This window comes from Pieris napi, chromosome 10 (assembly GCF_905475465.1).
Source record: "Pieris napi chromosome 10, ilPieNapi1.2, whole genome shotgun sequence".
In the NCBI taxonomy this organism is placed as follows: Eukaryota; Metazoa; Arthropoda; class Insecta; order Lepidoptera; family Pieridae; genus Pieris; species Pieris napi.
Window position 1 is genome coordinate 7,851,213 of NC_062243.1, and position 26,844 is coordinate 7,878,056.

At 32.9% G+C, this 26,844-nt stretch overlaps 1 protein-coding gene across 7 annotated transcripts in view; it reads left to right on the plus strand.

The window, feature by feature from the left end:
* Positions 1–2,519: 2,519 nt before the first annotated feature.
* LOC125053000 (rho guanine nucleotide exchange factor 28) overlaps positions 2,520–26,844 on the plus strand; it is a 37,446-nt gene continuing 13,121 nt past the window's right edge. For 5 of the 7 annotated variants that reach the window (XM_047654141.1, XM_047654142.1, XM_047654143.1 and 2 more), the window contains exons 1-21: positions 2,520–2,878; positions 3,510–3,566; positions 11,871–11,977; positions 12,810–12,926; positions 13,714–13,834; positions 14,143–14,251; positions 14,386–14,491; positions 14,794–14,957; positions 15,748–15,888; positions 16,526–16,592; positions 17,148–17,253; positions 17,508–17,581; positions 18,026–18,111; positions 21,831–21,887; positions 22,459–22,596; positions 23,140–23,236; positions 23,922–24,135; positions 24,984–25,102; positions 25,488–25,622; positions 25,741–25,895; positions 26,283–26,415. In XM_047654141.1, the coding sequence (XP_047510097.1) occupies positions 3,524–3,566; positions 11,871–11,977; positions 12,810–12,926; positions 13,714–13,834; positions 14,143–14,251; positions 14,386–14,491; positions 14,794–14,957; positions 15,748–15,888; positions 16,526–16,592; positions 17,148–17,253; positions 17,508–17,581; positions 18,026–18,111; positions 21,831–21,887; positions 22,459–22,596; positions 23,140–23,236; positions 23,922–24,135; positions 24,984–25,102; positions 25,488–25,622; positions 25,741–25,895; positions 26,283–26,415 (2,289 nt within the window). In that variant the 5' untranslated portion in view covers positions 2,520–2,878; positions 3,510–3,523. Of the gene's footprint in view, positions 2,879–3,509; positions 3,567–4,684; positions 4,915–11,870; positions 11,978–12,809; positions 12,927–13,713; positions 13,835–14,142; positions 14,252–14,385; positions 14,492–14,793; positions 14,958–15,747; positions 15,889–16,525; positions 16,593–17,147; positions 17,254–17,507; positions 17,582–18,025; positions 18,112–21,830; positions 21,888–22,458; positions 22,597–23,139; positions 23,237–23,921; positions 24,136–24,983; positions 25,103–25,487; positions 25,623–25,740; positions 25,896–26,282; positions 26,416–26,844 lie in introns of those variants that run through there. The other 2 variants (XM_047654147.1, XM_047654146.1) reach the window with 2 other exon arrangements.

The following is a 26,844-nucleotide window of genomic DNA, read 5'->3' on the forward strand; positions in this document are numbered from 1 at the left end:
GGAAATCGCGTTAGTAAAGCAAAAAAAATTATGCATCCGAGATGCGCGGTGATCCTTGAATATTTCACGTATAATGTAATTACTTATTTCTTGTATTTGTATTATTACTGTAAAGTATGTAAATAATTGAAACTGTAAAATTTATTTTAGTTGTTACCTAATAACCAAAGTATTGTAATTCTTAAACTGACGTTTAAATTTTCAGTCACTAGGAAAGAAACCAATAAAGTATTTTATAAACAAAGCCGAGCCTTTTTTCTACTAACCATTTAACGTTATCTAAAAAGAATGGACTCCACATTCGCGTGGTAATGATTTTTGTCTCTTGCTAAATTTCATTTTCGTCAATACTACCAATACCAAATCTTTTTCCTGGGACCGTTCAACTCGCCATGCACCAGCTAGTCAGTCAGTCAGATAAGAGAAAATGAGACAAACAATCTATTGATTTATTGATTACTGTGTAGACTAAAATTGATTGCACAGGCTTAGAAAGAATATTTTTTGCCATCTAGACTGGGATAAAGAAAGGAAAAAATGACACGTTGCCGAAATTTAATTTCAGGCATCGTAGTATCACACCGAAATAATGTCGGTGGTTCCTTTCCATTTGGCTAAAGTCCGCAGGCAACAGCATGGCACTTCCATTAGTAAGGGGTTGACTGATTGCGCTGGTGAAGTAACCTTTGCCACAGGCTATTTCATTTATTCCAATGGGCGATGGGGTCCTCACGTCCTTACGCCGATGAAACTATAATGAATAAAAAGTTTATCATATCAAGAAATTTATAGCTAACAATATAGTCTGGCTAATGAAAGTTGATACTGAAAAGCGCGGCAAATTTAAAAAATATCAGCGTGGCAGCCCTAAAGTAAAAAGGAAAGTTGGAGCAACTCACTTTGACTTACTAAATTATTGATACATTGAATTATTGGTTTTGTGGACATAAGTTTCATCTATGTAGATTATTGGCTTGCCTTCTGCACGTTTCGATGCAATGGTACGCAAAAAGCGATGTCTCCATGCAGCTATATCATATCGTTCAATTAATAATGAACGTTCATTTTTGTTTTTCTTAAATTCATAACCGACTAATAATAATCTCAAGACTATCTGTAAAAGAACAATAACATTATCTAAAGTAACTAAAACTAATATGTACTTATTTAAAATAAAAAAATATCAAGACCGTACTAACTTTAGTGTTGTCATATAAAAAGTTCAGTATCTACTTTCGTTAGCCAGACTCTACGTGATATTTAAGTATATTTCATTTCAAACGCTTTAAATTATACAAAAATGGATCTTTAAAAAACAGTTTTCAAATTGACACCGTACTTGCTACCCTATATAGCTTTTTTGCTTTAAACGAGAGAAACATTTGTTAGTATGGTAAGAATTTTTAGGGTTGGTTGGTCAAAACAACTGTCAAAAGTGTCAAATGTTTAACTTTCGTATAATAGCAACACGAAAAGAAGTTCGATTACGATTGAAATATAATGACGAAGCATAACAATAAAAGTAATTTAGCAGCTGCGATCTCAAATCCCAACAACGTTCACTTTCCGCAGATATAGTCTAAGTGCGTTTTCCAATTACAGCACTAGAGCGCATTTTGCGGCATAATGCTCAACGTCGAGTGTTCCAACTACAGCAACGCTTCGCACAATTGAGCACTCTCAAAACGAATGCTCTCGCGAGCTTCTCGCAAACAATACCAACACAGTGACAGAAAATTGACCAGTATTTTTCTTTAAGTTGGCATTTATCGAAATTTTCGTTAGTAAATATTGTTGAAAAATTTGTAAGGCTTTCGTTTCGTCGTAGATTTTGAAAATAATTAAAGTTATTTCAAACTGCAAAAAAAAAAAAATATTAGTATGGATGATAAATAGTTACTTTTTTTATATTCCACATTTAAAATATGAATACAATTTTATTTTAAAATTCGGATCTGTAAACAAATTTACTTTACAGGATTATACTTTACAAAAAAATTTCAATGGTTTTGAAAAAGTATATATTTTTTTTAGAAATCATTAAAAAATATTACTCAAAACGTAAATGATGTAAACTTCTGACATAAAACGAAATATTTTACTGTTAATTTAGCTTGTTAAAACCTTATATTCTTTAAAGGTTTTCTCTTATTACAGTAAAAAAATTTTAATGAAATAATTTGATTATTAAATTAAGCGTAAAAAGTTTTCAACCAATTATTATTGTTTACCACATTATTTATACATTAATGAGGTTGCTAACTCTATTCAGACAATTTTTTTGTCAACACTGACTTAGCGCACTCTGCTGATGCATTTGAAAACTAATTCACGTTCCAATTAAGCTTCAGCATTATGCGGCATTGTGCGGCACTGAGTCGCAAAATGCTCTGTAATTGGAAAACGCACTAAGATACTAAGTCTTTACTATCTATCTAAGGCTGACGTTACTTGTTCATAATCTGTAGCATCTATATAAAAATAAGTCAACTGTCAATATTTTTTAAGTTGAAGTCGTCGACATTACAGAAAAGTTTAAAAAAGTTTTTGCCGTGTTAAAGTTACTTTTAAAACTTTAATGGTTCTTTTAAAACGGTTTTAGGTGTAAATATAAAACGTCGGGAGCTAACTACTTAATGCATAAAAGCTAAAGTCGTGCGTTGTGTTAAGTTGTTTTATAATTTACAGTATATTGTATTGTGTAGGTGGCTGTGTTGGTCGGTTCGTTCTAATGTGAAAGTGTATTTTCGCATAAAATTTAGATCCCATTGTTCCAAACTTTCCGGGTGACAATAAAGATAATGTACGAGTGTCTTGTGTAAAATATTCGCCTGGAGGCGTTATGTATTGTACTCGCTAAAGTTTTAAGGAGTTCAAAGTAAGTTACGTATTATGTACTAACTTTTCTCATGATGGTTCGTAAATAAACATAATCGTAGACAGTGTTTTTTAAATGTTTATAAGAAAATTGATATCTGTTATTGGAATATTTAAAATTAATTCTGGAATGTTTCATTTAAAAAATACTGCTACTTACTTTTTGTTTTTTGTGATTGTGTTTGGTTAAAATCAAAAAGAAAATATTCAAAGTTTTATAAGTATATTATATATATATTTATTTTTTCCATCTCAAACACGATTTACAAACAAAATATTTTTCATAGCATTACCAGGTTATAATTCTAGTAAAAAAAGATAAGAGTTGAAAATTTTTGGTTATCAGATATGTTGATTCAATTGGTTTCCTATTGGTTTATAAAATGTTCATTGCTCACATTAAAATATTTTGCTTCTTCTATTTATTCATATAAATGCGCCGATGTAGCTATTCCAAAAACATTAATGCATCTATTGTAGGTTATATTCATAACAATACTAATAATTGCTAATAATAGTAAGATTGTGAGTGTAAGACAAGTGATATGTTTGCATAATTACTTTACATTTTTAAATTTTTTTTACAGATGATATACTGAATTAAAAATTTGAAATTTTTAATGTTTTTTCAGATTGAGTAGGAGAAATGAATGTTCAGTCACAAGAGAATGTCCGGCTTATATCATCAGGTAATTTTGTAGCAATTACACTATTATTTTTTATCACTATAATATGTAAAAATATTTGCACTAAAAAGTATTGCTTTGGTATTATTATCTTTAACAAAGAATGCCAATGTATTCTAGTGAAGAGGCATGTGTGAGTCTATGCCGTTGATTGTATGTTTTTTAAAAGGGATTACACCGTGTCTTGCTGCAACGGTATTAATAAGTAATGCAGACATAGCAATGCCTTTTTCTAATCGTGTCCTAAAAAATATTAAGAAGATCCATTATGTTTATGTTCACCTTAGTAGAATTTTTCTATTCACTACACACAATTGATTTACTAGATTTGGACTATTATTGAAATAAAATACCAATTTTTAAAAACCTTATGTTGGTAACTACATGATCATTTTTAAACCTATTGAATACTATTAGTTATGCTCAGTTTTGGTGGAATTTTGTAATTACATTTTTATTTTAACCGGCGTAAGACAATATCGCCTTCATTATCATACCTTAGTTTGTTACGCGGAATGTGTCAAGCGTGCTGTTTCCGAATACTGCAAAAATAAAATGAACCCATTATTATTTTTCTTTGTTTATACAAATTAGAATGGCATACGATGGAGTAGGGAATTGCTGTGACGCAGTTACAATCGTTGGTCTCCGACATACGTCTTTGAAATGAGTCCTTACAACCCACATGAGGCGCGGAACAAATTACAAATTTAATTATTATTTCCAACTGCTTATGTTCAATCTCGCTTAGAATATTTTGTCATAGACTTGCAAGTAATTGCAAATTGGGAACAAAATCACTTTGATTAAATTTACGAATGTCTTATCTATAATAGATGCAGTCGAAATCATTATTTCTATTACGTATTTTCATTTTTAAATATATCGGTTTGTTTAAGTTCGTATGAAGCCTAATAATTTATTTCGGTTTCTATAGACCTTATTTACGTGTTGTTCAATGTGTTTAACTGTGAATACATAGCGCATTGATTTCGTTGTGAATATTGCATGAGCTCTACTGGATTTCCCATTCAAACAAGTGTCTAGCCAGTGTCTCTGGTTGGACTGAGGCTCATTTCAGGCTTTCACGTCTTGGGCGGATCGATGACGCGCAGGCGCCCTTTACCACCTAAGCACAAAGAGCAGGCGGCTGCCTTCACGAACGGTCCGCGAATTAATCCTGAAAATTTTCTCAAAAGAGAAATCTCGAAAATGATTCAGAAATAGATCAGTAGAATTAAAATTTATTCTTTTATCCGCGCGAAAAAGTTTGGCTATGTGTGAATTTTTGTTTTGACTGAAAATATACCAAGGACATAATTACATTAGTGAATAAAAATGTGAGCGGTTGGTACGTATTGTGGATTACTTGTTGCGCTCCCTACTTTCTGAACGATTACGTAATTTAAAAATGTCCTAATGAGTCTGCCGTAAAATGTGATTGCTTTTTAGGGTATTTACAACTTCGTGATGATTATTTGTTATCGTTGAGGTTTAATAATATGTTCTGTATTTAGCTTTGCACCAATAAACAAGTTTTATTATAAACGGCTAAAATGGCGAATTGCTGCATCTTTGTAACAAGTTTTTATTGCGCAAGAATAGTAAAGCTAATTTTGTAACGTCTGTCATTGGTAATGCTATCGTTTTTTAATACAATTTAAATTAATTCATATAAATTAATTGTTTTTGTAATTTTTTTGCACTTCTGCTATTCGTTTTTTAAGTACATACTTCGTTACAGCTTAGATTGAACTGGTTTACAAACGTGATAATTTTGGTGCTGTTTATTAAAAGTATACTTTTTACTCAGACTCATTCTATTCTTGCCAATTCTCTATAGTTATCATACAAATAAACTAAATCCATTTGTATTTGTTTCTGTTGCATCGAAAATTACTATACTGATTTAATTTGACATTACAATAACACGACAACTAGATTGAAAAAAATCAAAGCTACGTGAGTATTCTTTTATAAATTTTTAGTACACAGTAATATTTTATTATGTATAATCGTTTACGTGTTACAAAAACCTCCCTTAACCTATAAATAGAAATGCTACTCAAGTGAATAAGACAGTTTTATCCTTAAACAACTTAATCAATATGATCGGGTTCTAGAGTCAAGTTATTATTTATATTTAGACAGTGTTTCATCCACAGGTCAATATGGTAGGAATCGGTACTTTTTTATGAAAAAGTATTTTAAATTAGCTTTTCATTCACCATAAATTTTCTAAATTTATTAGGCCTACGTGGTATTTTAGACTAGACTTATACATAAATAATCGCTCAAAATATATTCACACGAATAGGGCTTAAATGTATCCACATAAAAGGAACTTAATGACGAAACATTAAAACACTATTAAATATCACTTAGATTTTATACATTGTCCTGTGACTAATGCCGACATTGTATGCTGTATACTCTAAAGGGCTATGAAGGTAAAGCTTATTAATTGTGAAACTATTACAAAATCGGCAAGCTTTAGATATAAACTATTGCTTAGCGAAGTTGTTAAATTATCCTTAAACTGATCAGTAGTAGTAACTTTCGCAATATTTTTTGTCTTTAATTGAAGTTTTTTCCATATACACAAGTGGTAGGGGAGCCCAAGAGGGGATTTCGGGATTTACTAAAGCGCGGCAGATTAATATATAGGGGGATACCTTGTACCCGGTTAAGTACCTCCACAAAATATGAGGCCCATATATATAAGGCCGCACGTGAAGGAGACAGGATCAGTTTAGTAAAAAAAAATTGACCATCAGAAATTCCCGAGCGCGTCAGATTAAGGTAGGGTGAGTTAATTACATCCTAAAAAGTGTATATTCCACTAATCTGACAATTTGAGAGTGACGGAAAAAAAGGGGAGGGCAACAAAGTTGTAAAAAAAAACGTCATCTCGACATTCTCGAGCGTAGCTAATTTTTTTTTTATTTTGAAGGAAATAATTCAAGAATAATGAAAAATATATAATCTGACGATTTCCGCAAGCCGAAATAACAAAAATTCGTCGATAAAGTTAAATGCGTGCAGCTGCGTGATGCCTACATTTCCTTAAACCAATCGGAATCTACTAAACGGAGTTCTAAATATTTCCCTCAAAATTACATTTCCTGTGAATTTGAACCGATTCGGACCGATAGATTTTGAGAAATTTTGAAAAATCTTAAAAAAATAAGATTTTTTTTTTTTTAAGTGGTTTCTTTATCGATCAATTTCAAAAACTAATCCGCCTTTGAGCTTGAAAAACCACGTCGATCGCCACCAAGCTGGTCAAAAGCGGTTGATTCGTTCGAGAGATATCGTACACGAAAGAAACCCGAAAAAGTGTTTTTTCGGGATTACTCCGAAATTTGTGGTTCGATCAATTAAAATTGCAAAATTATTTATGAGGATGATAAAACTGCGTCGAATGCCGCCAACCGCGTGAAAATTGCTTGATCCATTCAAAAGTTATTGCGGTTTGAAAATTCCAAAAATAGTGTTCTATGAAACTTCTATCAGACTTTCGAGCTGGGAGAGCTCAAATGCATAGAAATGTTATTTCTTTGAACTCAGCGAGCTCAAAATATCAATTTTTTAGCGCCCAGGAATGGAATTAGCGGGAAGTTGCAGGGATGGCCCTTTAGGTGAACCGTTTTTCTATTTTTTTTTTGTCAGATCAGGCGAATCCCTCTAGATAATCGTCAGATTATGAGACAGTACGTTTAGAACATAAAGATGAACCACATATATCTTAATCTGACGCGCTTGAGTATTTCAAAATTGCGATTTTTTTTTTGCAAATTAAGAAAATGGCTGTGGGTTTGCGTCCCATCGAAATCGTCAGAATAGTGAATGAGAGCTTTTTTTTGGTGCACTTAACACTCCCTTAGAAAATCTGACGCGCTCGATAATTTTTTTTTTTTTTTTAATTTTCAACCCTTAAATACAACCACCCGCATCGTGCAAACGATCAGATTAACATACGTACATTATTAAAAATACGTAGGGCATAGATGCTATCAATATCTGACGCGCTCGAGGATGTCCATGCAACAGTTTTTTTTTACATATTTAACTATCTATAGCCGCTTCCCCCACCGATGAAAAGGAATTTATCATATAACATTTTTTTCTTCTTTTTATCTAAGCTTTGCATCCCAATAGGTCTCTACGACGCTCGAGTAAATCCCCATTTAGCATCGTGGGCTCCCCTACCAAAGTATGTGCCAGTCTGTGCCCTCCAATCTGAAAGAATTTCGCTGGTAATCGCACCTTGGATTATACGGACTGCGTGGCTACAACTTTGCCTGAAGGCTGTTATGGACATATCTACTTAATTTTATTCTGAATAAATATGGATATAGTTAGATTATATAATTGGTAACTTTTTATTTACATTTAAATTTTTTTTTAAATCAATTAGATCACGTATTACGTAGCAATATTGGATAAGATTTGATATATAATTGCTTTACAATATTAGCAATTAGTAAAAGTATTTAGTTGAGTTTTAGTACGTATGTACGATATCGTTCTCTAGTCCATTTTATAAAACGTCAAAATCATAAATATTGTTTCCAAAGTGTTGATCAGCACATATGTACTTTTATATAATTCACTGAGGCTTGTATAGTTGGAAATTACGTTAGTTTTGAAACTCAATAGCGCAATATCACATTGCGAGATACACAGTTTCCCATAAGAAAATGTACACAGCACTTGTTACATGTATAAAAAAAATAAAGCAAACATTCCTCTTTTTCTCGAATAAAATATATTTTAGGTGGTTGTGCCATTTATACAATTACGGATCGTACATTATAGCTTTTGTTTGTTGTAACAATCAAAACTATTGAGAGTTCGTTTTCCATTGTTTTAGATACGTCCGGTCCTTGTCATAAATGGACTATCTACCTTCCAGTACCTATTGAATGTTTTGTGTATCTCTGGTGACATTTTGAAAACAAATGAAGAACAAAATATTATAATTATGGGATTTTTGTAGTATATTTGACTTACGAGCACCCTTGTACTCTCAAAAGTCGGTGGTCGTCTTATGTTAAAAAATAATCACTAATGGGGTCGAGTCTATTGTTATATGTACACCAAGTAGATGTGTAAAGCAATGAATAAAAGCGAGCGTTAATACAAAACGAATGCCGACAGCCATTTCATTTCCATTCGTACTGCGCAAATGTCAGATGGCTTCCCGTCTCCCCGATTGTTAAATGTAACGAGGGTGCAGACGTCCGTTTTGAAAATATTATGAATGTTACGTGTATTGTGTTTTATACAGTTTTATTGAATTTTCTGCTGGGTTTGTTTGCGGTTATCTGGCCTGATAAACATATTCTGGGATTGTTTACTCTTGCATAAAGTACCGGGTACTCAGAATGAGAACAGATATACATTGATCTATGCTATTAGGGAGCGTTCAAGTATTACGCAACGAATTTGGGGGGGGGGGGACCTTTTATCAAACGTTACGATGCGGGGCTGGTATTGAATTACGCGTTATTGGTACTACTTGGTACTACTTGGTATACTCCACATAATGGTAACTTTTAACTATAAAGAGTCACTAGGTGGTCCAGAAACGTTTACCAGAAAAATGTTACGGCGCGTTACATGCGAGGGGCGGGGGGGGGGGGGGGGGGGGGGTGTTGTCAATAATCTCCAAACATTTCGTGACGTAATTCTTGAACGCTCCCTAATACTTCTGTAATAGCTCTTTTTAACCGCCGACAGCACTTTGTTAAATATCTTGGTGTTTCTGGTGTCCTTTTAAGGGCAAGAGTTGCCATCTTCTCAATATTAATATTTCAATTATAATTATTCGCGTATATTAGATTATAGTTTATATGAAAAAATATTGTATAAATCTCTACACACATTGCAGAGATATAGGATAACAAAACATTTGCATTCGTTAAATATTGTCGCTCACTACTTGGTTTATATATTTATTGGACGTCTGGCGATTCCCTAAAATATAATAAATTAATTCTCTAAACAGATAATACCTTAATCGTCGTGATTTTAATGTCAACTTGATTATGTGCAGCACATACGAAGCTTCAGATTTTAATCATTAAAACTATATATATGTGAGAAACGAATTATGAATGATGATTTTTATTAATATATATTACGAATGAAAAGAGCCTACTTGTTTATGATTTACATAAATTTCGCTCATCCCTGCTAGTTTTATACTCAGCCTTGGCCCCGGAAGTAGGTCGCTCGATTGTCATTACAATTTGTGCAGTCAGGGAAATGGGGGAACCGATGCTCGCGTTATGAATTTTTAATATTCAATTTGCAACTGAAATGAAATAAAGGTATAAGATATTACTGCGTTAGATTTATAACGAGTACGTGTTGTATTTCCCGGAAGAGCAACCTTTGTTCTTGTAGCCAGCTTCATAAACTGCTCTAGTTTATTCTAGTTGTTAAAGATCGTTTCGGATTTTCATAGACTGTATAAGTCGCTCTGAATCAAAAGATTTGCTTAACTATTATTGAGTTGGGACTCATGTCGTATAATAATCACTCAAGGTATAGAGAAATTCATGGTAGCAAAAGTTAAATTCACTAATTAGTAACGTAGTAAGGACTTTGATGTTAAACATTTTAACTATTATTTATAAGCAAATATATATATAACTCTGAAATACATGTGTAGATAATACCAGTAAGGTGGTAGAATTACTTTGATTTCCAACAATAAATAGAAGTTCATGACGTGTACTAATAAGATTATGGTGATCAGGTCATAGGGCTCGATTACGAGGCCGGGCTTATCGCTAATGAACTTGGATTAATTGAATATTTTGTTTACCTAGATGCCACATCATGTTTACAAAGAGCATATTGTGACTAATATCGTATAAGGTTTTTGGCTCTGAATACTAATTCATAATAATACATTCGGATCAACAAGGAGTTATTCCAAAAGTTATAATTACAGTAGTTGAAGTATCTGCATTGGTTATGTTACGACTTGGTACGTAAGTTACAAAATATACTAACGTTAGAAGCGTAGTACTAATTTTCAAGCTAAATTCCAGCTTATCAAAGCGTTAAGCCCTTCATATGTAATTAAGACACGTTAATCACCGTCCCCAAAAGTATTTGGTTTAAATTTTACACATTTGACATTTGCAAGGTCAAGTCAAGAGCACCCCAACTGTTGGCTAAAATTGAACTTTTATATCTCCAGGGTAACTAGGCTTAATGAATGTGAAATGTTAATATTTATTTAGTGCTGTCAAATAGTCGAAAATAGTATGAACACATGTGTAGATTTTTTTTAAAGCCTGCAGAAAGTAATGCACTCAGAAGAGTCGAACAACATCGAGCAGTTGTTAAATATATTTTATTTGGAACACGAATGAGGCCGCAGCAAGAAGATATTTTACAATAATTAAAATATGTGAAGAATATCATTGTGTTTTGAATGAGTACTTGAAAATATGGAGCGCACTAGTTGCTGGATATTTTACGTTTTCGTGATTAATATTAATGAGTTCAATTGCAGTCGAAACGACCTTGGCCTGATTTTGTATTATGACCTAAAGGGAGACATTTTAATGCATTTTTATATCTCTGTCTAGTAAAGGTTCTACTATAGCCCGATAATAAGTCGCAATCTCTAGGTAGCCATTTCGAATTAATTTTAATCATAACAACATGCAAGTTTCAATGTGCAAAATATTTAAAAAAAACTTTACACGTTACCAGTCAGTGACTGAATAAATTTAGTTTAAACGTTTGGTAAATATTCCGTATCGCGGCACCAGCGATTTTGAGGCTGATTTTTTTTTATGACATCGTCATGAGTTCTCAGCACCATAACTAGTGTTGTTATGATGGCGCATGACCTTTTTTGCCAAAAAAAAATCAAAAAGTGCCCAAAACCGAATCAGAGCACCTCACTATCGACGTGGTCTTGTCTGCCTTACCCCTTAAGTGTTTTGGATTGAATAAAATGCCTGTGCTTTGGTACGCAAGGGCAGAGGGGAGGGGCGTCATTTCCCGCAGCGCCGGAGCTGCCCAAAAAACCTATTATTAATATTGTTCGGTTAGGTTAGGTTAGTATATTAATCTCTTTTTTTAATAAATCGTTTTTTTTTTCATGCGCCATCATACCAATACTAGTTATGATGTTTACAGATCATAACGCGACTGTAAAATAAAATCAGACTCAAAATCGCTGGTGCCGCGATACGGAATATTTACCAAACGTTTAGTGGCTTTAATTATCAAAATATGATTTTGTAAATTTATTTAATTACTATTATTTTACAGACGAGGGCGACGGCAGCTCGGACAGTCGGTCCGACAGCAGTGAGGACGAAGTTACAGAGCACGTGACGGCCACTCCACCACCCAACATGGCCGCTGCGAGGGCACAGGTAACCGACCCTCTCTCGTGTAGTTATTACGTAATAGACTTTTATCAAAATTGTATTTAAATGTTAAATCAAATATCACATTGTTATGTAATGTTTGAAAAAAGCTTTTGTATTTGAATTGTTAGTAGCCGTGACATTATCATCATGTTGCTTGAAATAACCGAAAATTAGATGATGAAGAATTGGATTATTGTTCAAACCTCGTAAAAAACTACTCGTCCTTAAACTATAGTCCTATACTACTACTCTTTAAGCGCTAGGTATTCAAATGGATTATTTAATTTATCTATTAGTGAATCAACTGCAAATACGGTGGTAAACATACACAACATGTGGTTTTAATTATAATTAATATTCGATTAGTAATATGATCAATGAAGTTAAGTTAAGAAGCATCGTTGATAATTATAATAATAATTTATTTATTGCAAGAATATGCTACAAAATGTTAAGGTGATACAATCGTAAATCGTTCGCAATCTGCCACACAATGGCGCGGAAAATTTGTCTTTTTAGGAATTTTACATTATTAGTCAAAGTCAATTCTTATATTATCTAGTCTATTATACTATATACATTTCATCATTAAATTTATGTCAATTACGGTGTTTCACGGAAATAATCATTTATTGAATATTAAATTTTTTTTTTGACGGAAGATCTTTTAATTCTTTTGATAAGTTATTGTAAACTTTAATTGCCATACAAAAGGTGTTTTTCCGAAACAGTTGTTTACCTGTGTTGAGATATTTCAGGACTTTAAGCGGCTTTTGAATAGCAACTCAATTTGTGTATGTGTAAATAAAAAATGCAACGCTCGTCCATTTTCCAGGTACCCACTATAAGTGTGACACCGCACAGCCCCGGCGTGTTAGATGACAGTCTTCAGCAGCTGCGGAGGCTGCATGCGGCTGTTCAGCGTATGAGGGCTGCCCCACTGCCCTTACTGGTAAGGTTATTATTATAATGATGCGTATCATAAAGTCATTTACCAGCTCGTACTTCGCAAACGCGGTGTGTTATGGGCCTAAGGAACACAAGGAATATGATGAATGACTAACACATAAATGTGTTGTGAGTAAAGCTAGTTAGTAAAATTGTGTTGTAGTCTTTGAATACAAAGAAAATTATGCATAGAGTCCGGATCATAAAATAAAAGAACTATGATTTCTAAATTCGTACGAATGAAGTTGAAATTAAAATAACACTAGTTTCAAATAAAATTTATTTGAATTTCGAATTGCCTATCCATATATAATTAAATCTGTAAAGTATTATGGTTCAAGAATCTCCAATAACATATGTAGGTAGAGACCTAATATTTTTTTCTTTTTATAAATAATACCTATTCTACTCCCCTGCCATTTTGTCCAGGGACTTTTTCTATCTCTAAACTTCACATCAAACGTCTCGCGAAATACGCCCCGGCTACATCGGTAATATTTTTGTTTACAATATTCATGGGCGAGCCGGGCGCAATTCCCCGCGAGACCCGTTCTTTCAGTTTTGTTTGCCGCCTTAATATATTTAACAAATTTTTCGCAGAACCGTTCCAGGCACGATCTGTGCTTTATTAACATGTCCTGTAGGCCGTTACGTTCTACAGTCATCTGCATTTGTTGCGCCAGGTCGTGCCTGGACGATGCGAATATAGGGCAATGTAGGAGCACATGTTCGAGACCTAATTATTACCTTAACCTGTAATTTTCCTGTACTCAATATCTTTTATATTTTAGGCAATAGGGACAAGTCGTCTAAGTACATCGTGTCCCTCGTTGTGTAAAGATGGGGTGGTGGAGACTGAATGCTCATCGCCAACCCATTTGGACTTTTATCCGCAAAGTAGGAAGGGTAGCGGTTAGTATTATAAAACAATATTTAATGAAATTAATCAAGTAAGCCAATTGATATTGTCAGTTTGATACATGCATGAAACCCTATTTTAGTTAAGTAATCTATAACCGTTATTGATTAAAAAATTAATTTAGAATCATTATAGCAAATTAATTATATGATTGACACGACTAAACACCAGCGATCTTAGCTGAGATGGGCTAACCATTAATATAGTAAAGATTACTTAACGCAATTTTGGGAAAATGCATAATATTATGCAAATTTTCGCCAACAACAAAGTCGTAGATATTATTATTACGTATCCCCAGGTGAGTCCCGTCAATGGATGTCGTGGGATAGGCGGGATGAAGGCAGACGAAGCTCATGGGCGGCACTGGAACCCGCGCCCCCTCAACCAGACACGCAGAGACATAGAGGGTAAGTTTACCACAAAACCATAGTTTATAATTACGAGACAATTAAGATGAAATAATTTGTATTTCGATTAAAACAATTCTGTTCAAAATTACAATTATTTGCCTGATATTTGAAGGATCAAAATATATTTCCAGTGCGTTAAACGGTCACAGTGCCTCCTTATCATCAATGGAATCTGAAGGTGACGCACCACGACCTGTGAGACATTCCACGCACTCACTCAATGACAATGATCTCGCTGTAAGTAATGACGATAATATAATGATTTCGTTGTTGTTGTCTTTACTATTAATTAAATAGTTTTTATTGAAAACTTTTATGTCACAGAAGATTACATGTTCAATTTACTTATTAATGGCTTAATTATACAATTTTATATTCGTTAATAAAATAAAAAAACAACCAACAATCTCAATTCGCTACAATTTTTACAAGGCAAATCCTTTTGCATATTAGAAAATCAATTTATTTTATTTTAGGTTTATAAATAGAATCAGACAATTATACATACAAATATTACTATACTACTTAACAACTTATAGAAGGAATTCGAAAAAGTAACGGCAGCACTCCGAGGCGCTAGTAGCGCGGTCCCGAGTAGTGGAAGCTCGAGGCTACTGGCGCGACTGCCGTTGCAGAAGAGTGTATCGACGCCCAGCATCGTTGCAGCGGTGCAACCGCCGCAGCCGCCGCCACCGGCTAATATGTAAGTATATCAATTTTAATTAAAAAAAACAAAGACTAACATCTTTCTTCATAATTATAAACCTTAAATATGCCCTAATAGCTCTCGTGTAACTATGCAAATTTAAAAACGGGATAAAAATTTAGTAAATTTTTTTCGAGGATTATAGTCTTAATTGACAATCTAAAGAAAGATTAATTAAATTTATTGATATATATAAGAATAGTATTCTCATAAAAAAAAGATACATTTCTTTTACAAACTTTGGTCGACTACATAGTATGTTAGACTATCTTTGCCTCAGTTCAGGAAAGTTTAATATAGGTATTTCTGTGTTATCCAATTTCATACAAATTTTAAATTTCCAATTTGGACGCATAAAATACAAATTGTATTTAAATTTAGAATATACCTTTGCGTACAATTTTTTTAAATATGTAAACGGCGCATGATTAGATTTTCAAATGCATGATTAGGTTTGAGTGTTGTGAACGCACAATTGGCTTTGCTATTTTTTTTGTTTTTAATGCACTAACTAAAAGTTAGGCTATTTAATATATTTTACATCAAATTGTTTTATTTTGTTTGTTTGCACTTTATGGTATTTTGTGACAGTTACTCATTCCTTACCTTAAAGACAAGATTTTGTTAGGATTAATACTAAACGTTCTGTTCATAGACCAAGTATATTATGACAAAAACTATTTCATAATGTTGATTATAAATTACAAATATTAAAATTTTCGTAACTGTCACAAGTACTCATAAAAGTTTTGTCGCACTGCTTATCGTGGCATCTCGCTCGTGTTAGCCTATCAGCCGGTGGTGCGAGCGAGACAGAAAGCGACGAAGACGCTTCAGCTGCCACAGTAGGCGCGACACAACTAACTGGTCGGAGGAATAATTCGCATCAGGAGCATTTGGGGTTACATCGGCTGGCGTTTTTAGAACAGTGAGTGTATCTCTTTCTGGCGTACGATTATAGCAGAGGTGCGAAAGAGAGGCTAATTTCGTATGTAGTATTTGCGACTATATCCATTGGCGTTTTAGAACAGTAAGTGTATCTTCATTTACGTTAACGGCTTGAATATGGAATAGATAATAGTCCTTTATTATCTACTATTCTATTTAATCTAATTCAAGTATTGACATATCAAAAATGTACGAAATATTTTTAATTTAGACCTTGTATACATATACAGGGTCAACATATACTTAAATCGCCTTTTCATCCTAAATGGTCTATTGCATGGATTTAGCCGTGGTGAGAACGAGATATATTTAACTATATCTACGAAGTCTCCTTTGAAAATATAGAAGAGATATTGAGTACTTGAAGAATATATAAAGTAAAATATATTACTCTAATAGTTAACACTCAATCAGGTAGTAGATGGTTGGAATAACACTTTCACATTTTTTATTAATTATTTCAATGCGGTATTTTTAGTGGTAGATTAACTGGCAAGGTTTAAATTGTGCTTGTTTAAACTATAAATCGTTTTGAGGGCATGCTTTGAGCTTTGCAGTGGTTTTTTGCTTTTAACACAGTAATCGAATTTAAATAAAAAAATAATTTATTTTAACAGAGCGTCCTATGATCATCACGCTGAAAAGCGACGGAAACGAGGCAGCCTATTCTTTAGAAAGAAAAAGGTATGAAAATTCCTATATTTTCCTATGTATATGTTGCTGTTTGCATTCAAAACATTTGTTAGATTATAAATATTACAAAAATAACTTAATAATTAGTCTAGCTATAACGGGGAACGCTGCCAGTATCTTCGGAACCTAGCCTAAAGGGAATCCTTTGAATAATATATTTTTTAAGGTTTCAGGTTTAGATTCAAAGAATGTTATTTTTACGTTGCTTAATTATTATTCGTTATAAGCTTAATAATCATTTCATAATTTCGATCATAGTTCCTCTCGAGTTTTCGGGGTTTTTCTTATATGGCAATACGGTACCACCTTTGAATATGTCCTTTTCAACAAAAAAATAATCATCAAAATCGGTTCATAAAAGACAATTATCCGCGAAAACATTTAAAAAAATATATACGGGCGAATGGAAAAACCTTGATCTTTCAAATCGGTTAAAAGAATTTGGTGCAAAGAAACAATTCGGCTTAATTCTCTTTTATCTTGTACATAAGTTCCTTTGACGCAAAATGTAATTAGATCCAATGTGTATTGCTTCGTGTGTTATAGGACAAGTCTCGCAAAGCGGCGCATGTGTGGCAAGCGGCGGTGGCAGGTGGACACTGTGATTGGTGCCAACGTGAGTTGTCTGACAAACCGGCACTTTACTGTGAAAGTGAGTAATAGAAACATTTCTACTTATAGGTTAAATATATTTAATTAAGGTAATTAAAGCAAAATTACTTGCTCTTTTGTTTTGAAGAATTCTATCATTTTTTTTCACAAAATTTTTAATCTACTAATTTTAAAGAACATCGCCGAGCTAGTTTGTAAGTCAGTAATTTATCTTTTTGGTACGATTCCTTTATAGTAATTAATGCTTACAAATAGCAAATAGCATACTGTTGACGTAAAAATGTTTATTTCCAGATTGTACCATGACTGTGCATCAAAATGTATGCAAGGACTACATTGTTGAGTGCAATAAACCAAAAACATCAAAGGTAAGAAAACACTCAAATATTAGGATTGGATTAATCGTGAATAAAAAATAATGAAGTAATAAATCATCAGCCAATGTGTATGTTATAGTAGATTTGATCGAGTTTTCAACGTTGACCATTGTCTTTACACGCTTTATATTAGCTTCACCTGTATGTATGTATGTATATAACCGACTCCTTCGGACTCGATTTTGACCCACTTTTAACAAACAGATTTAATTTAAACTTTGCGCATCTGTCATAGATCGATGACAATGCAATAATCCGAAAAAAAATAAAAAAAAATAAACTAAAAAATAAATAATAGTTTAAAAAAACTAGAACACACGCTTTTAAAGCACATAAAACTAAAAAGTGAAAAATAATTCCTAATTTAGGCTGAAAATGGTAATGAACAAAAAATACTGGTATTATTTGTATTTAATCATAATTAATAACTTCCAGACAACAGTCGGAAAGTCCCTAAGTGCCAGCAGTGGCAAGAGCAGCAAACGAAGCTCTGTTTCCGGGCAATCCCAGAATTCGAATAGGTGAGTTGTTTGCCCCTTTAAACTTAATTTGTAAATAAAATAAATATCATTCAAGAGAATATAATTTATATGGCATATGGTTTGCTGCTTTATTTTTACATTGCAACGATTGGCGGATTTGAGGGAGGGGATTTGCTGACGCAAGTTTTTATTTGCGTTTGGATGTTACACTTATGGAGTATACTGTATGTTTTAGCAATTGGTGATCAAACAATGTTTTCTTTTTGACAAAAAGCATTGTACTCATGGTAACATATCTTTAGTCAAGATATTAAATCGCGCTGTACTAAACGATTAAGTACGTGTTTTCTATCCGTGCACGCTTTACTGCGTACATGTACGTTTGTTAGCGTATACGTTTTAATTAAAACAATATACGCCGTTCCGAAAATAACACGAAAATAACACGGGTCAACACGAATTTTGAGTCTGCGTTCTGTACCTCTGATTTTGATTACTTATGCCTAACTAATTAAAGAAAAAATATTTTTATCTATTAAAGTTTGCTTTTGTAGTTACTACAACGAAATTTATTTTTTATGAAAGAGCTCTATTTTTTAATTTCAATTATTACATGTAAAAGGAAAACAGTTTTGAATTCACATTTTTTTATTGACTTTAATTATACAAGACGGCATATATAAACCCACAAATACAAAAAATAATACAAATAAGACTTTAAAAATGAACAGACTTGGTATTTCTTCTGTGTAAGTTGGAACTTTTTCGTATGAGCCCCCAAATGTAGTCACCCATCATGTTTTCATTATATTGTCCTTGATAACGCTTTTCAAAGTTAATTACATCTTGGTGGAAACGTTCCCCTTGCTCTTCCGAATATGCACCTAAGTTGTCTTTAAAGTTATCCAAATGAGCATGTATCATGTGGACTTTCAATGACATTCTGCAACCCATAACTTTGAAGTTGTGAAGCATATCAGTAATAAGCTCCGTGTAATTCTCTGCCCTTCTGTTGCCAAGAAAGCCATTAATCACTGCTTTAAGGCTGAGCCACGCTTGTTTTTCGTTGGTACTGAGGAGCTGTAGGAATTGTTCACTGGCCATTATTTTCTTTATTTGTGGACCAATGAAAATACCAGCTTTAATTTTAGCCTCTGACAATTTCGGGAAAATGATTTTAAATATTGAAAGGCCTCAGAGTCTTGACGCAGAGCCTTTACGAACTGCTTCATCAGACCTAATTTAATGTGCAATGGAGGCATTAAAATATGATCGGGCTTCACAATCGGTTCATTTTTGACATTATGTTGTCCTATTTGAAACTCGCTCCGTTGTGGCCATGAGTGCTGCTGGTAGTGAAGTACATCGGCTCTACTGTCCCATAAACAAATGTAACACGGATATTTAGTGTACCCGCCTTGCATTCCCATCAGAAATCCAACCATTTTGAAATCTCCTATCACTGGCCAGGCGTACTCTTCATATTTTAAAACTTGTAGCAACATTTTAACGCTCTCGTAATTTTCTTTAAGCATTACAGAATGAGCAAGGGGAAGAGATGGAAATTTATTTCCATTGTGAAGCAGAACTGCCTTTAACAGTTTGTCACTCCCGCTACACACCTACAGCCCCCCCCCCCTGCCCCTCTCCTGTATCTTCTATGCAACGGCTCCTAAAAAAACTGCTAAAACACTATAATATTCGTTTTACATTGTGTAAAGGTACAAAAGCAAACTTTATTTATTATAAATAGAGTTTCTGCTTCTTTTTCGATGTATACAATCAGAAAATATTCACTAAATAACAGACTCAAAGAAAAATATTTTTTTTGTTGACTTGTGTAATAGTTATGTAAATAATGCTATTAAAAGGGCAAATTTAAAAATATTAAGTGATCACTGTTGGTAAAGCATTATGTTTCCAAACAGCGTGTTTCTTAGATCGACGTGGTGATAACTAAAAGGTGAATTATCTTAGAAGATACACAAGTATGATGAATTTTAAATATTTCCAATTCTTTGATCTGTTTTCTTCTTGTATATTTTTGTCTTCGTTCCGACTTCTTTGAGTTGAATTTTGCCTTTTATTTGTTGAGCTATTCGTTTTTATTTAGGTTATTCGGTTAAAGTCCTTCTGTGAAAACAAATCATTGTGGAAAGATTGAGGTGTTTCTCTTTTTTTATTCCACTTTATTGTTATTCAAAGAAAAGCTGTGTTAAAACGAAATTATTATTTATTCTTATTTTAATAAAGGATTTAACTCTCAACTCCTAGTCCAGTCCTTATGTAGTAATCATTATGATGCAAAGCAAAGTAATAACAGTATTTAATTTGAAATACAATAAACACCTCAGTCAGTCTGCTCGCGTTCCCTACAATCGTATTGGCTCACGTAAAAATTTATGATCAGCAAGAAATCGAGCGGCTGCTACTCGCCGTGGCGGCGGGTCGCGACAAAACTCGGCGTGCAGTAAGTGCACTTGGTATCAACGCCTTTTCTTCTATCATTCGCTCCACCTATAGATATATGATCCAAATCCACAACCAGAGAGATCGTAACCTTATCAATCAACTACGAAATTGTGGTCTAAAATATGTTATTGTCTATGTAAATTGGTTGGTCCATATTTAAATGTGTAATTTGTGGCGTTAATGTAAAAATCAGCAGCTGTCTTGTGTATAAAATTCATTAATTCGTACATAACTTACCACCCAAAAGTAAACATTTTTTTTCTTCTGTATTAGCCACGTCACAAGAAATTATCTCGTATGACAAGAGTATTACAAAGATTGACAAAAAACTTGCATGTTATATCTATACGTGGACACCACTTGACGCCTATAGACCTTCTCTAATTTCTTCGTCATGACATCATGTCGCAGGTTCAGTTAGGTTGACGTTTCGTTGTTTATTTTATTTAGATTTTGTTGCCTTGTATATCGGCAGTTGTGGAATTACTTTACTCAAGCTTTTTATAAACTAACACATTATCTTGTAAAATTTTCATGCTGAAGTACATTTCTGATAATATGTAGTAAAAGTAAAGCTTTTTGTTTGTACAAATCGTGGTTTATTTATCGGGCTTATAAAAATACTACAATTCCCCAAATCTTGAGTACAAACGCACAAAGTAATTCTTAAGCTATCGTATACACCACAGTTCGTCATACATAGAAATCAGATCCTTCTAGTTCGATCATTAACAAGCCTTACTTGTGTATCTTTCTATCTGACGGTAGTTTGAAAGTCTCTTACAACTGTTGTAGTAAGTGTTGAGGATTTCCAATTTGTTTTATTAAAAATTTGTTTGGTTGTCAATGTCGGAAAGTGTCTACCAAAGTGTATGAAAATATGCCTGTTTCAAATTGTTAAAGTGTATATCAGTTATTTCTTCATCGTTTTTTGCATGAGTTAAAACATTGTTGTGTGAGCATCTATCAATGCTTCTTATTATTATTTAGGCTTCGCTACGAGTTAATGTTATTGAATGAAATTGTCTTGGTGACCTTTTGTATCATTAATATCATTTGTTGAGTCGGCTGTTATTTGACCTTTGTTTGTATTTTGAATATAACCGGAAATTGCAACACAGAATTGTTTGCTGTATTTTAAAGACAAAGATTTAAACTTATTTCTAGCAGTGTTAATGAAGTGTTGGTTTAAAAAAAAAATAGAAAAAAACGACTTTGTTTTTCTGTGTTGCTATTTTCTCCCGAAACATTTATTTTAATTCTTATTGCCATACCTAATATTTCAGCACGAGTATATACAATGATGAGAAGGACGGCTCTGATCATAAACACGATCAAAGCAAGTGAGTAATTTCATTTTATTTTCACACTTTAATATTCACATATATTATGTAGTTTGTAATTCCTGTAGTTTCATAATATGTGATAGAACATATATACCTAAGAGTGTTTAGAAAGCTTCCGCAATTGTCTTATGTCTTAGCTGCTATGCCTATTATTTAGATTTTTTTACACATGTCAACTTGAAAATTTGTTTTGTAAATATGTCCTTGAAAACGTATTGATTACTTAAAAAGTTTGACTTATTTATAGTTTCTAGAGAAAAGCAGGTCGCGGCTAAACTCCGTTGATATTAACAATGCTGTTTAAATAACGCCATCAATCGTTTTTCTTTTGATTTTCGGATTGTGCTAATGAATTCGAAATAAATATGATGAGCTCATGGAATGAATTAAATTCCTAAATTAAAGGAGAACCGCGTGATTTTGATACATTTTTCATGTATGTGGAAAGCATTAACAAAATACTAAAGTATTAAATAACTGTCAAGAACTAAACATTCTATTCGATATTTATGCGCCCATACTTCGACATAAACCTTTGATGACTTATACAAATTATGTACATTTTCAGTGCGTCAGATGATGGCGTGACGGAATGGCCTGAAGTATACATAACTTCAGACCAACTTGGTGAAGAGGCGATTGTACTGGGGCTTGGTGCTACGGAGCCCGAGACCTGGGCAGCTGGTGCTCCGAAGGGCCTGGCTAAGTAAGTTTAAGCTTCAGTGCATTACTCCCGTATGTCAAATTAACACAGTTTTGAAACACAAGTTATTGAGTCTTCACTTTAATCCATCGTCCCTGGGTGATTTAAGAGCTTTTTAAGCACACTATATAAATTATTAATTGAGTAACATTTAAACAAATTTATGAAAACCATTACGTAGATTGTATTACTTCTTATTAATTCTATCAACGGGTCTTACAAAATCTATGGTTAGAGAAATATTAATTTTCTTTTGGATGATGGTACTATTTTATTTATTTATTTAATTATAAGTAATCTTACAGCTAACATACATAATATAACAAAACAAACACTTAGATAGTACAGAAAGCCAAAACAGATTACATAGATAAACAATATTATATACGAAAAATAAAACAAATAAGCGCATCAATAGACAAAACTATATACAGAAAACTGAAATTTAATATTTAAAACAACAAATAATAATTATTGATTTAAAATCTCAAAGATGTAATAGAAAAAAAAATTAAACATATTTAACGGTTTTTTATATATTTTCAGGAGTATCGGTGAAAGAGAAACTAAACGTCAGGAACACATCTACGAGTTGATTTTGACGGAGAAGCATCACTGTCTCACAATACGACTTATGCAAAAGGTATATTGTTCAAAATATCTTCAATATGTATGTAGTAAATAATTTATGTTTTAATAGAGAAAAGCGTCAAGTATATTTTGCCTTAGTGTGGAATTTTTCTAAAACGACTTGCGTATAACGCTAAGTGCTGCCCACTGAGGTATTTCCGAACCAATTCGACTTAGGGTCCTTCAAGAAAAGAGCGTACCGATTCTTGAAAGGCCGGCAACGCACTCGCGAGCCCTCTGGCATTGTGAGTGTCCATGGGCGGCGGTATCACTTAACATCAGGTGAGCCTCCTGCCCGTTTGCCCCCTGTTCTATAAAATAAAATAAAAAATAATAAAATATTCTATAAAATAAATCTTCAATATTTACAGTATGTTTCAGACAGTATTAAATTCCAACTAGTATTAGGAATATCGGTTTTAATTTTAAAAAATATGAAAATTTTTGATCAGCACGCATTGTATAGACTATAGAGCAATTCGTTTTCCAAAACCTTAACAATTTTTTTTTAAATGTGTCTTGAAGACTGTTTGTTGATTGTTAAAGACAACTTGTGATGTCTAAACATTTCATTCGAGGTCAATTTAAGACAAATGATTAATTTAATTACTAAAATACGTCAACACTTACAGACTATTAAAACGAAGACAAATCGTTCTTGGATTCTATTGGTTTAACTTGACACTAATTTATTGCAGATGTTCGTAGAAGGAATGACGCGCATCACAGGTATAACGGACGCCCAAGTGAGCCGAATGTTCCCACGCCTTGACGAGCTATGGTACATACATGCGGCGCTCTTGTCCCGTCTTAGAGCAAGACAGCGGACGGCGCCGAGGGTTAACACTATAGCGGATATATTGGCCGACGCGTTCGCCTCACCTGATCATCATACATTGAAAGCGGCTTATGGTAACTTAAACTAATAAATTATCGAATTTTGTTACTTTAAATAGTTTCAAATGTGTGTAAATCTAACGCCCGAACCCAATAATTATCAGACCGTGACAGTCGATCGATCTCCAGATATGCATCTCAATAACCAAACCCTACGAAGACAATCCATTTTTGGCAACGGATAAAATGTTCTTTGTCGTTCCATTTTACCGAGTTTTCACTCGTATTTGATATAATCAATGTAAACCAAATAAAGTAAATAAAACCGTACAAATAACATTAAATATACATGTGTATGTTTAAAACATAATAAATGTTTTTTTTAATTATTAAAATAACTGGTTTAAATTAAAATCTGCTAAAATAATTACGGTAACTGTTAACATCGAGCTTTCGTCAACTGTCATTTTCATGCAAAGGTCTATCCACAGACACCGATACGACCTCCCTTTTACGATTAGGCTATTACAATCTGTCGATTGGGTTATTGGCACACTTGTTACAACATTTGGAATAAGATGGTGAATTATGGATTGAGATAGGATATTGGGTTTGGGCGTAATACAATTAAATTTACGAGATTAGAGTAATACAAAAATGACATTGATGCACGGGCATCGTAGGTACGGACCTACTGTGCGGGTTCTTCACTTGATTAGACCTTTATAAAAATATAATTTTTATTTTTTTTTTAATGTAGAAAAATTCTTATTTATTTACGAACTTGTGAAATAGTTAATAATTTAACAGTATCAAACATCTTTTTGTTTTTTATATAATAAGTTGAGGCTTATAGTTTTTTATGAATAAAGATAGGTTAATGAGTATCGGGCTATTCCTCTATTTTAATTTTATGTATTTAGGTGAATTTTGTTCGCGACATCGTGACGCTGTGGAAGTGTTTAAAGAATGCTGCGCCCGTGAGGCGAAACTCGCGAGGTTCATTAGAAAGTGCCAACAAAACCCTTTACTTCGGAAGAAGGTATTTTTATTAATATTTTAAAAAATTTTTTTATATCTAAACAAATTTGTTCTATCAAAAATTATTCATTTTCTTATTTTTTTTACTTTATTTCTATTAATACTATGGCTAAAACATATATATTTTATTACACCGAAGTATGCTTTGCGTGTATTTAAAACTTCCAACTTTAACGTTATTAGGGTATTATTCAGAAGAACTAAGTCCGTAATTGCAATCTTTTAACATAAGTACTTTTATCTCTTTCTGTCAAATTGTATTTACGCCTTGACGACGAGAGACAGATGAGTACTATAAAACGGTGCTATTGAATTTTTTTATGAATAAGGAGGTCGGTTTTTGTATTGATTAGATGTCGTTATCTTGTTTTTTTTAATAATTTCAGGGTGTACCAGAATGTGTGTTGTTCGTAGCACAAAGATTGACGAAGTACCCTCTACTGTTAGAGCCCTTATTGAAGACGGCTGGAGATGATCTCACTGAACGAGAGTTATTACAGAAGGCCCTATGTGGTGTAAAGGTATATTATTATGAGCATTATGACCATAAAACCGGCTGCAGAAGATTTAAAGATTTTTTTCTACTCAAAAATGCACCTTATATACATATATTTACTAAATACATTGAAAATATTTCAGGAAATATTAGTCGACGTAGACAATCAAGTGGCTGCCAAAGAACGTGAGGATAGAAAACTCGAGATTTATCACAGGATTGACGCTAAATCTTTTGCGAACTTCCGTGGAAGAAAGTTCAAGAAGAGTGATATTCTACAAGGGAATAGGAGTCTTAAGTGAGTAGAAATAAAGAGCTAAATTCTACTTCTATGAACCTAAAATGTTTTCATTTCTTAGACATTTGAACTTTATACAAAAATGACAAGCCACAATGACAAGACAGACTACCAATTTTTAAAGTAGGTTAACATACTCTTTTGCTAATTGAACATTTGATTTCTAATACTTAAAGTTATCTAGGGGAGCACTAGGACTTGAAAGCTAGGTTAGAAATAAAAAGAATAAATTAGATTGTGACTCAATATTTATATAATTAAACAAAACTAGAGTACATAAACAAACGAATGCTCGAATAATACTGACTCTATATTTGAGTAAATGTTCCTTAAATACTATACTTAATACCACAATATATAAAAAAATATTATTTATTTTATTTTTAGATTTGAAGGTGTTGCTACATTAATGCAAGGCAGAAGCAAAATGCAGACCTTAATGGTGATTGTACTGACAGATGTGCTGTTTTTTCTTCAAGACAATAATAATAAATATACGTTCTTCACGCCTGATAATAAAGTGAGTATACAAATTATCCGTTTCACATTTAATATATTAAATTAAGGCAATTTATATCTATGCTAATAATTGTAAAATTGGCACTGATAACGTAAGCTTAAAAATAGAATAAAAAACTAAAAATGTGTTTGTTCAAAAAAAAAATGCATTATAATATGTAAATTGTGGACAGGTAGATAATACTTAGCTTATGTTTAATATAATATATGAAAAGTGTATATACATATTAAAATAAAAGATAGTTAAGGAAGTATTACGATATTTACTCCATTTCAACAAAAAAATATAAAACGGCAAACATACACAATTGCTTCAAATTCGCACGTACCTTCATCAAGCAGATCTTAAATATATAGTGTTTTTTAAAACATGTAATCTATCCTTAACACTTAGTCAGTGGTCAGATATAATCGACTACATAGGCATGAG